The sequence below is a fragment of the Pelecanus crispus genome, chromosome Z (assembly GCF_030463565.1).
Source record: "Pelecanus crispus isolate bPelCri1 chromosome Z, bPelCri1.pri, whole genome shotgun sequence".
Classification (NCBI taxonomy): Eukaryota; Metazoa; Chordata; class Aves; order Pelecaniformes; family Pelecanidae; genus Pelecanus; species Pelecanus crispus.
In genome coordinates, this window is record NC_134676.1 from 26,637,096 (window position 1) to 26,649,766 (window position 12,671).

Below are 12,671 nucleotides of genomic sequence, written 5' to 3' on the forward strand. Positions count from 1 at the left end.
TTCCAGAATTTTCCAGGAGTTGTTCACAATGGTAGCCAAAGCCTGCATTTTGAGGCAAAGGTTATCAGAGAGAACTGCCTGTTTGATGTCCTCAGTTCCATCCAGATTTGCTCTTCTAATTTAATGTGAGTATAGTGGAGCTGTCAAAGCCACCGTAGAAGATGCCAGTTTTGTTAGATTCATCTGTGCTGCAATATCTTTGCTTGTCTTTCTATGTGTTGCAATACAATGTGTTCTTCTGAACTTTCTTGCAATACACCTCTCCGCCAGTTCATCTGAGAATCACCATATGCACATGGGAGCTCTTTTTGGGCTGAGCTGGCCCCTCAGCTGCAAATTTTTCAGGCTTGCCCTGTAGAATTCAGAGAAATTTCTGTGTTGATGGTAGCTGTGCTCCAGTGCTACCCAAATGTCAGCAAAACGTGCTAAGTAAACTCTGTAACTACTAATTTTAATATCTGCCCAGAAGGCCATCTCATGCAAGTAATAGAGACTGATTTTGACTTCTAGAAGATCTCAGGCTTGGGAGAGCAGTGCTTGGTCTTTCTGATGTTGAAATTTCTCACTGTCACTATCCTGAGAAAATACTGTTACTCTCTACATATTTGTACAGTTCCTGCTATTCAAAGAATAAAATAAAGATTTTGTTATTTATGACAGAGAAAATGGTTTGGACCCTGTGGATTTTGTTGCGGCTCTAGGATTCTTCAGTAATCACTGGCTTTAACCTGCCGGGGTAAGGCAGGGGTTATGGTTTCATGGAAGCAGGAAACATGCACACTGATGTTCAAAAGACCCCCAACTCGGTATTGTTAAGACAATTGCAGTAGGACACATACTGACAGTAACCTTTGGAGCACAGTAAATGTCATGTAAGAAAGATTCTTGCTGAATTGTTCTGCTCACAGCGTGTGCTATTTTCTGGGAAGTTTTAAGGATGTTCTTCACGTGGGTGTTACAAAGCGCCAGTGATTCATGAAAAGGGCTGTGAATTATTTAACAAATGTGACACCAGACAGATGAGAAAGCATGCATGCATTTTGCTTCAAATATACATATCTTTGGGTTTATGGCTAGTCTTTCTTGTTTGTGTTGGCTGGTTATAAACTGTACTAACCATCAGGTTTTTAGTTAAATGGAACCCATTGGTGTCACTATAAGACTTTATCTTGACGTACTTTAAGTCAGCTAGACAGTTCTGCATCGCAGATTTAGAACATGTTAGTCAAACTTTAATGTGATGGAAATATGTTGAAATCCATGGTAAAACTTCAGTTGCTTTTAGTGGAACCAGCATATCACGTAATAGTTGCATTTTTTGTTTACATTAACAGAAGCTGTATGCTGGAGGATGTGTTTCTTCCATCCTGTATATAACGAGAACTTCAGAAAAAAAGTTATTCTAAGAGTATCTCTTCTTCTGTAGTTGGTGTATGACCCTGTCACTGTTAGGCATGCTTGTGTGTGTATAAAGGAAAAACAGATTCTTGTAATACAGAAATGTAAAAAGAAATTTGGCTTCTTGTTATATTGCATGTTTTCCAGTGAGGACTGCATATGCATTGGGGCTGGGGGGAATACAACAGTGAAGCTTACACTGGAGCGTAAGAAGCGCTGCATTGGGGGACAAAGAAATACACTTGTGAGACGAAAAAGGACTTTGCTAGTTCTTGTATTCTGATCTCATTAGCCTATGCAGATGCTTTAAAGGACTTTTTTTAGACTTGCTAACTACTAAGTGACTGCTTGCAATTGCAAACAGGTGCTGCCCCCCCCCCCCCCCAATTTTGCTCCTTTTACAGAATGTATGTGAAAATACGCTTTTGTAATTTTAGCTGTGATTGAATTAGAAACTGTTCCCTAGTTCCCAGTGTGTGTCTCATTCGGTGTACACAAATACTTGACTACAATATTGGCATTTTCAATTGAGTAGTCTTTAAAAAAAAAAAATCACTACCACAAAATCCCTTTTTTACAACTATTACTTTTTTTCAGGCAATAATAAATAGCACTATCACCCCCAACATGACATTTACTAAAACATCCCAGAAGTTTGGCCAGTGGGCAGACAGCAGGGCGAATACAGTCTATGGCTTGGGATTTTCATCTGAACATCACCTTTCAAAAGTAAGTATGACCAGTGGCAACTATTCAGCTAGTCAAGTGGCTTAGGAGTATTTGATTCCTGCTCACCGTATCTTCACTCAGTGCTCACTACTGTTATTATTTAAAAATAATTTTAAAAAATTATATCGATGCATATAATGTAAAAAGACAAGTGTGATACCTGAAAATTTTCTTTTAACTTATGGAGGAAAGGAGGGAGGTTTCAGCTATCACTGTGTATGTTGTTAATGCTTTCTAATTATTTGTTAGGTTTCTCTTTTTTTAAAGTTGTTCTTCCATTACAGTTTTTCATGATAGAATTTAAAGGAACAAGCTATTTAGTGTTTCTTCTGTATTTAGATCTAGAAAAAAAAATTGTTGGTAGTCTTCAGATGCATTTTTGTCTTTTAAGCCACATTCACTTTCACTTTTCTACTACTGCATCAAGTTACAGATATTTCAATGTCTGCAGGCTTAGAGTAAAGCTAGTGGGAAATTTATTCAGTGTAAAAGAAAAGTACATTTTCTTGTTGGAATACAAAAGTTGAAATGTTTACTAAAGAAACTCTGTGCCATATGTGAGGTTTTTTTCCTGGTCTACGTGTGCAGGAGGGAAGTACACCTTATTCTGAGGAAAGCAGTAGTAACCCCTGTTTCTCAAAGTGATGGTATAGTTCCTCTGAGCACCCTTTCTACAATACCTATTGCTATTGATACTACTCTGGTAGATAAGTTCAGGAACCTGTACAAGCTGGTGTCATTTTTCTTTCAATGAGGAATTTCAGTTCTGTTTAAGAACATGTCTCTACATTAAGCAGAGAATTTTCATCTTTGAAGGATACAAAAGATACTTGGAAACCCAAGTGCAATAAAAGGAATGTATAGTACATGTTTAAGTAAGGAATAATGATTGTCTTGTTATTGAAAAAAACGAAAATCGTACCAGCCCTTTTGAGAAAGTAATTGTCACTATACAAGGATAAACATGGGCCTGTTAGAAAACCCTTAAAATGAGAACGAGTATATCTGCTTTATTTGTACAAGTATTACACTTGTAAGATTTCTTCCTCTTGTAATCAGATAGCTTTGATTTCCACAAAGCAACACAAACACAGGAAATTCTGAATAATACTAATATTGCATGTCCGTTTGTGCACCTATCATTGCTTCAGTGAACTTGGAAACTTTGTCACTTACTTAAATAGGTGTATATGTGCTAAAGGCACTTGCTTACCAACATGCTAATAACTTTTCTTAATATTTCAATGGATTTAGCATAAATGCTAGTTTAGTTTACCTCCCTCGTAGACTAGGTTGTTTTCTGTAACAGAATGCTTTTTTGGAGGCAAAGTCTCACGCTGTAGTCATGCACACTCTGTGTTTGCCTGACTAACTAGGTTTGCCTAAACACTAGGTTATCCTTGCCAGTGAAAATATTTTTTGTTTTTTATCTGTCCTATCCTTCACTCACTTCTTGCTCTCCCCATGTGGTAATTTACTGCCTTCTTAATTACAGTTGTTTCAATCCCATTCTTTCACTGTTCTCAAATGGTTGGAAGCATGCCCTTGGCTTAAAACTTTATATTGTTGTTGAAAAAATAATCTGAAAAGCTACAGTAGATATTTTGTCTTAAGTACATGTTTGATTAGCAGTTACTCAGATTGCTGTGTTTTACAAAGAGTATGCAAATCTGTTGAGAAAAATACCAAGTCACAGACCTTTTCTGAAGCTTATGGTGATCAATCTTCCAGACCTTTTCAGAAAACTGTTCCTGCTGTATTATATCTTAATTATCAAACTGATATTCATATGAGTTGAAATTGCTGATCATTGCTACTAAAATTGATAAAGGTGAAACTCTGGTGTTATTTTAAAATTAATAAATATATTTGATGGGGGAAAGGAAAATTTTCTTTAGATTACAGTCTATTCAGTCACTGGAGTTGGTAGATATGTTGGTCTTGGAATCAGAAAAGCTGAATTAGAAAGCCTGGATCTGCTGTGTAGCTTTAGAGAAATCACATCTATATTCTCTTTCTTGTCTTGTCTCTCTGCTCAGATTACTAACTCTGACTTCTGTGCACTGGTGTTGTAGTCGTTTGCCAGAGTGCTGTTGGTACCCCTAGCACTGTAGGACATGAACTCTAATTTGGGCTCAAGGTACTACTGCATGTTAATAACAGGGCTAACAAACAAACAAACTGTATTAATGGATTTGTTCAGAAACAGGTTGCTTCTAGAAGTTGCCTTAAAAATTGATTCTGGAACTTCTTTTCTGTATTTTGATTTATCAAAGTCCTTAAGTGAACACCTCTGTTGTATGTAATTTGTTTTGCAGTAGTGTCTCTGGGCCCCAATGGAATATTTCAAGTTCCAGGGAGCAAAAGACAGCCTGCAACTACAAAAAACTTAATCTAGTCTGTGACTGATTTAAACAGATTAATGAAGCAAATAATCAGAGCAGATAAGAATAAACTGTTTATTTTCAGATCATTGTCTGCTTAGCTTATAGTAGATATTTCACTTTTGGACTATTCTTTTTTGGTTCATGTACCTTTGTCCTCCTAAACTAATTACTAGGGCAGAGTGCAACAGCAGTAACCTCTTTCTGTAGAATTATTGTAACTGAGAATTAGCAGAGTGAGAATATCTGATAGAAAAATAATGGCACTCTAATCAACTTCACATACAAACAGTATAGAAGAAAATGAATTAAACATTTATTTATCTTCATTAGATCTCAATATGTTAGACCACAAATTCACCTCAAGATTGCTCCATCAGAAGTCAGTGATACCTGAAAGATTATTCGTATGTTGAAGAATATTCCTTTCACAGGATCAGGATTTGCTAGCAGAATCCTTCTTGCTGCTGCAGTAGGAGGAACAGAATGTCCCATGATTTTCAGAAAAAAATGAGACAACATTCTCATTCAGAATATAAGTCTGTGCTTTTGATGATATCCTGATGTATGAGAAAAAATATTCCTTTTCAGGTTTGTGGTCTGTCTTACCCCTTTGAATTAGTTGACCTGATTTATTCCATATAATTTAAGAGTATGCTAAATGTCAGAAGTGCCACTACAGATAGTTGTAAGAGCCTATTCTAGTCTCCCTGCACAATTTTTCATCTTTTCTTTAAAATATTGATCCTTCAGAGAACCTTTCCTTTCATACCATGAGATCTCATCTTTGTTATTCAGGAATTTTATCAAGAGATTGCTATTACCCATCACCTGACTATCTGAAGGAATTCTAGTAAATTTGTGAAATTTCCGCTACATTAGCCTTGTTGGCTCTTTCTTAGAATGTTATCTATTTATCTGTCTATTATTCTTTTTTTTTACAGTTTCTACCACTGTGGTACAGAAGATCATATTTACTGCCTTGTATGTCTTCAGCTATTTATTCTAAACCTCAGCATCATGTTTTGCCTTTACCAATCCTCTGGTCTTAAAGCTGATTTAAATAATAGGTTACCCATCAGATTTTGAGGTCTATGTACAAGTCTTAAATAAGTATCACCTAGTTCTGGTGATCAGTTGCCAATTTTATCATCTGTTCTGAGACGTTTTTTGATGCTGGATTAGACTTTCAGGGTGGTATCTTTTGTCTCCTTCTATATTCAGGAAATGTATACTTTTAAATAACCTGACAGGTGAAATATAGGGTACAAGTGGAGAGAAATTATATTTCTTCAAATACTAGTAGACAACCAGGATAAGTTTAAAGACAATAAAGTTTTTTAGGTCTTGCATAGGCAGTGACGTTCTGATTTAAAATACTTGAGGAGATTGTGTCACACAAAGGGTAGCCTTCATCCCTTCTCAATACACGCAGTGCAAAACAATTTCTTTGTATGCTGCTGCTGGAGAGACTTAGAAGGTGTTGGTGAAGCTTCCAGTGTTTTTGCAGAATCGTTTCAGTCTTAAGCTGATCATAATAAGGTAATGTTCTGTATAAAAGCAGTAGGAAACAAAAACAAATGCTTGGCCACTGTAGCAATTAGTGTAGTGTCAAGCTGAGATGTATGAAGCCAATTTTTTCTCTAGGCAGAGAAACTAGGCCCTATTCTTAATAAATTGATTTAATCTCTCAAATTCAAGGGTGCACATATTTCTAAACTGCTGCTTTAGCTATTTTCTGGAAGAGGTACATGTAGCATAGAAATCAAGCTTCATATGGCAGTTCAATGTAGAATTCTTGAGTTCAGTGTTCAGTATATGCGTTTGGTTCAATTAATTTGTTCTTTAACTTGACTGATGTCAACGAACAATCAAAAAATGAACTTGACTCAATATTCCCACTGCTGCTTTCCTAATTAGCTATTGAAATTATAAATACCATTAAAATTTGGGAAGAAATAAGTATTGTTTCCGTCATGAAAGAATGAAGCCTATTGAAAGCTGTAGGCTAATGGTGACCACTGTAGGGTTCAGAACCAGATCATTTGTTGTAAGGAGGAGAGTAAAACCTGAATCTGAAAGCAGCTGTGTAAGTCAGCTTGTCACTATTATTAGCCATCTCTGAGGTGAGTTTTTTTAGCACTATCAGCAACAGTTCAAACTTCATTGCATCGTAATTTTCCTGACATGTAAACAGTGTACATTTTGTCTGAAAGGTATAGGACTGCAACTCACTTAAATGAGTATCTAATAAGAAGAAACATTAAAAAATTCTACTGACAGAATTTGACTTTGTAAAATGTTAAGTACAGCATTCTGTTCTGCATGTAATGTACTACTTCACGCCTACTCTTTCTCTTTTTCCTTTTTTTTTAAACATATGTACCTTCAGTTTGCTGAAAAATTTCAGGAATTCAAAGAAGCTGCACGACTAGCAAAGGAAAAATCCCAAGAAAAGATGGAGCTAACAAGTACACCCTCTCAAGTGAGTCTTATTGCCTGATTCAAGCCTGGTACTTCATATCTGTGCTACTTACTGTATGGTATCTTCCATACACATGTTGTATTAAAAATGAAAGGAGTACTTCCTAGTTACCCTGAATCCTCTCAACAGTCAGCTAGAAGTGTCAAGAAGTCTAAGAATACATTTAACATACACTACAGAAGTGTCAAAGGGACTTGTTTTAAAATAAAATTGGCCTTTTGTTTATTCCCATTCCTGTCTTTGAGCTTTCCCCAGAAAAACGAGTAAACATGGTGAGCAGTTATGTAAGTAAATCTACAGTAAACACCTTTTGTGCTTTTTCTTATTGTATCTGTGAAACTTCAGGTGGTGCACAGTAAAGGACTTTTATAGAAGAATCATTACAACAGAAACCAAAGTTAAAACAGCAAACTATTTTTACTTATTTCCTACTGTAGTATTCAGTTGTGAAATGTGTTGAAGGAAGATGACAGATTCACATGCTGGTTCTGGAGTTATATTACAGTTAGCCATGATGTAAAAGAAGAGTTTATAAAAGGTATCTCCAAACATGAACTGGGTTAATATAGGCCTAACAGGAGGATAAATTAATATAGTCACATTTACATTAGTCATGGCTAAAATTAATTTTCTTGAAAACGAATATTTTGAATTTGCTTTAAAAAAAGAAATTGCATGAGGCTTTTATGTCCCTCCACTCCTGTGCCCCCTGCCATCCAGTGTTCCTGGCTGTGTGTGTAGCTATTTGCTTTGTTTTAAGCAATAGTGAAGACAAAGGTAATTCCTTCTCTTGGAGGATGGAGCAGCGTTAAAACTATAGCAGGGATTCCTGAGTTGAGTAGGATTAATGCAGCTGAGTCTTTTTTCTGGGGAGTTTTCATGCATTGAATCGGTGTATCTGTTGGGTGCTTTGTGCTGTAATGTGCTCCTGATCTTTGATGGAACAAGGGTAGCAGGCAGTTTGCAGCATGCTGTACAAATAGTTTTATTGCCACCAGAAAGCTATATTTGGTGTCCTTCCAAGAGAAGTCAGTGGAAACCACAAGAATATACACAATGAACCAACCTCATCTTGTTTTCCCAGTAGGCATTTTGCCCAAGTGCTAGGTTGGGCTTTGTTATTAATGGGAAACCGCTTGATCTGCTGTAACAGGAGGAAAATAAGGCAGTCTTTTTTTATGAGTTTTCTTGACTGTCTCTAAACTTCTGATAAATTCCATAAATAAACACAGAGATAATGGAAGTAGATATTTCAATATTATAACCTAATATACACTTGGCTTTAGAAACGGTGTAGTACTTTAGCCAGGCCTCTAGTTACTCGATATCATAGGCAAAACAATTGCTCAGTCTCTCTTTTGACATATTGATTAATAGTCTGGACTCAGAAGTTAAACCTGGCACTGTTGAGTGGAGTGACTTATCATTTGGTTTGGACATAAATTTGAACTACTTGCTCAGAGACAAGATGCTTTCATCTAGCAGCTGCCCAGGGTTAAAGCTTTCTCTTAAACTGTATAAGCTATTAATAATGTTCATGTTCCTGTACAGATTTCCTTTTATACTTGGAACCTAACATTTTATACTCTAGGCAGTTACAGAAATGTTACTTTGAGCAATTCTATAATGCACATTGAGAGCTGCAATTTAATTACTGCACACTTAGGAATAATTTCATATTCAGGCTCTACGTTTCATCTTGTGGCTTTTCGCTGTGTTGATAAGTTAGCATATTATTCTGAAGGATAGAGTTAGTGCAAGTGCTGACACATCAGCATAATAGTCTTCACATACTTAATGCTTCCCATTAGTTCCCCAGAGAGAAGGGAGTTGAGTCAGGAACTTTGGAGTTTGGAGCAGATGAGAAGCGATGGCTTCATGGCAAGCTGCAGCACTTCCATGGCGCTGGGGCTCATTCAAACAGATTTATGACCTGGGGGAAAGATCAGTGCTTGGTAGTGGGGAGGGAAGGTGGGACCCTAGACACATTTGAAGGAGCACTCGCTGTCATTTTGATCATCTGCCAAAAAGTGGCTGCAAGGCAAATAATTCAAGTGGTGCCTTTCTCAGTTGTTTTACAGCTCTTCTTTCCATTTTGCATAGTGATCCTTTGCAGAGGGAGAATAAAAGAGGAAGGAGACATTTTCAGTGGCCAGTCAAGACTTCGCAGGAACCTGGCTTTTTTAGGAAGCTTTGACAGGAAAAGCATTGGGAGGTAGCATGAGAGTAGTGAGCTCTGTAACAATAACCCAGTTATCTGCAAGTGTCAATCCCTCTGTTGTCTTGGACTTGCAGTTATCCTTCTGCATTAAATTAATGATAGGTAGGGAGATACTTACAGTGACAAGCCACCCACGGTCTACTTTCGGTTGCAAGCTTGCCTATGAACTGAAAGAGCAACACTTCGATCTGGAGTTCACTGAGCTGCAGGAAGCAATAGCTTGAAAACTGTGTTGTCATCCCCCGCCCCCCCCTTTTTTTTTCTTTTTCAAACTAACCTTAATTAGGTTCAAGTATAGAACCAAACAGAGCAGTTCATGTGGTTTGCAGTCTCACACCATCAGTCTCGCAACCAACTGGAGTCTGAACCTCAGTTTTTCTTTTTCTCTAAGCAAGAATCTGTCCTCAGATACTTCTTTTGACCCCACTCATTTCAGATTAAAACCTCTGTTAGTTTCCGAAATTATGTAGTGAGTAATTTACTCAAAATAGTCTTGTCTGTGATTCTGAGCCCCTCCTATGCAGACTATTAGGAATAGCTATTGCCTGAAACGTTTTAGAATCACAACATTTTTTAGCGCAAGGAATGGGTTGGTTTTGGCAAAATGGTCATAGTTGATGACCTGTTGGCTTTTTCTTTGTAGAATTACAAAATTTACTTACAAAGCTTTTGGAAAAAGTAACTTTCTGGGATATTATGTGAATTTCTATACCGGAACAGATGTTTCACATGTGTTGTGGTATCTGAATCAGTATCTGGCAGAGTTACGCCATTGCCAGTCAGTACTGAACAGAGAAGCACTACAAAGAACAGCAGTGCCAGGGAAGTGTCTGGAATACTTAATGAGAAAACAGTATAATACCCAATAAGAAAACGAGCTGGAATTGGTTTGGTTTGTTCATGACTTTAGAACCACCTACTCCTCCTTTTCTTCTGTTCTGTATTTAGTCACCATTAAAAGGTGGCGTGATCTGTGCTGTGAAGTGTGCTTGTTTTACTTTAAAGCCTCTTGTGAGTGCATGTGTTTTGCTCATAAGATTTTGAAATTTAAGTCATCTTTTGATTAATTCCCCTCTGTTATGTTTAGTTTATATACTGTAGGCACTGTAATTTTTCTACTGCTTGGCATCACCAGAGTCCTGCATACTCATTAGTAGGGTCAGAGCTGCTTTAGACAGTGCAGATGTTTGAAAAACTCTTAAATAGCAAAATATACCTGAGTCAGACTCTCACATTCACTTGTCATGTAGAAAAACACTAATCCTCAGTCCATATGTAAGTCCAGGACTGGTGAGTGACTTAAAGTTCAATATCCTCCAGAAACCGATATATGATACAATAGTGGTTTTATACCACAGGAAAGCTGTTAATCCTTTCTTCTCAAATGGATGAAATATCTATTTGTAGCTGTTATAAGTGGGAAATATCAGGCCTTAAAATATATTACTGATTTACAGGAACATTTGTCATTTTCAATTTAAGCACTGTTTTTTCCATATAGTGTCTATAGAGTTGAATGTTAGAACTAAGTTAACCTGCTCTCCTAGCTAGAAAGAAAGGGTGAAAATCTCTTTTAAGGCTGACTGCAATTTCTTCCACAACTCTGTAAAGTCTGGAGTGGATGTGTGAAGCTATAATGGTATAGAATAAAAATTTCATTACATATCAACATCTCACAAAAATGTTTCTAAAATTGTTTTACTCTCTCCAATTAATATATAATGGGAACATCCTCTTTGTAAACATTTGTAAAAGTTTTGTTCAGTTTAAGTGGCTTTTTCTGTTGTCTTTGGTGCTTTATTCATAGCTAGCTTCATTATAGTTGGCAGCAAATAAATTACTTATCAGGCAGGGATAGTTGTGAGTGTGTGCGAGTGCCGATTAACCTGTATTATTGGTGGAAGGAACACATACTAGAATCTGATGCTTCTCTTGTAATTACAAAATCAGCCCCTCATGAATTTGCAGGCAGTGAACCTTTAGGTATTACATAGACTGCAATGTTTGTCTTCATTCATTTTTGTCACTTGAGTTCCATTCACATTTGAAGTCTATGAAAGTGCTTTGCTGAAAAATAAGCCTAGATGGAACTTGTATATTAGTTTTCCTTACACTGAAATAATTTTTATGCATTCACACTTAAAACATCTTAATAAGTAGGCTCTGGCTTTTATGTATCTAATAATAGTATTGTAGGAACTTTAGCTTAAAGATACAAGCCATCCAGATTTTGTAGGGTGTGGTATGTATTTTTTAGACTATCTAGTGTAGTTTGGGAAGAGGAGGAAATAAAAGAGAAACTCTGGGGTCCATATATAAGAAAACCAAACTCTTTCTCTTCCCATTTATATGAAAGCCAAACTCTTGGCTTTCATTTAATGTCAGTGGAAACTGTTTATCAAATTAGAGGATAATAACACACAAAACCATATAATTTGTATAAAATAATTTGCCTGATTATCTTGCCAACTCTGCTCTCCTTTCACAATTTCAATGCATTTTCAGTTCAGTAAAGTCATTCTGTAAAAATCAAGATTTAGTTTTGACTTTTAAAGTATTAACACTTAAGATAATAGTTTTGACTATAAAATAACAAGATTCTTCCTGAAAGTAGGTGACAATTTGCATTCATATAATAAAAAAACTACATTTCTATTATAAATAACAGTTTATAGCTGTGGAATTAAATCAGTGTAAGCTAATTTCTGCTTTTTAATCAGTAGAAATTTAATAAGAAGGTACAGAATGAAGACATTGGTGCATGTGCATTGTATAACTTGATGAATGCTAAATATAATAGAATTTGAAGTCAGTATTAAAATGTTGTATCACCCACTAATTCAGGTTGTAGAGTGAGATACGTATCTCTCACTATGTGAGAAACATGGCAGAATAAAAGCAAAATTTTGACAACTGTTATGCTGCAAATGCTTAATGTATTTTAAAGTGCAATGAAAATGTTGAGCAACAGTATTTTTGGTTAAGGGACACCAGAAAGGTGTGGAACATGATGATGACAGCCAGATCTTACTTTCTTTAAAAGAACTGAGTTTTTCCATCTAGTTAAGTCTTAAAGTGAAGGACAACATTTCCTATAGATGGAGGATCAGATTCAGTATTGGCTTTCAAAAAGCCTTATCCCTGTAAACGAGTTGAAGGCTACAAGTGGAGGCTCAAAATTAAACCCTGGTCTTGTAAGATCATGACCATCTTCAGATACTTTGTAATTCCTTCTGAGATTGCTGTTCTTCAGCTTCCTATGCAGAGTGTCAAAAAGCTGGGAAGGGGAGCTGCTGGTCTTCCAGAGACTCTGCTTGTGCTTCAGTTTAATAACATTAAATAGCAGTTTTATCTGTTCCCCATGCAGATGGTAGAAGGCTGTGTGGTCATAGGAGATGCTTACCTTTTGGAAATACTGTAATTCAACCATTCCTCTGTTGTACAGACACCCCTC

At 36.5% G+C, this 12,671-nt stretch overlaps 1 protein-coding gene across 1 annotated transcript in view; it reads left to right on the forward strand.

Moving 5' to 3' along the window:
• The first annotated feature begins 2,010 nt into the window (after window positions 1–2,010).
• HOMER1 (homer scaffold protein 1) overlaps window positions 2,011–12,671 on the forward strand; it is a 63,262-nt gene continuing 52,601 nt past the window's right edge. The window contains exons 1-2 of the mRNA XM_075726067.1: window positions 2,011–2,127; window positions 6,904–6,996. Coding sequence (XP_075582182.1) covers window positions 2,026–2,127; window positions 6,904–6,996 — 195 coding nt within the window. The 5' untranslated portion in view covers window positions 2,011–2,025. The remainder of the gene's footprint in view (window positions 2,128–6,903; window positions 6,997–12,671) is intronic.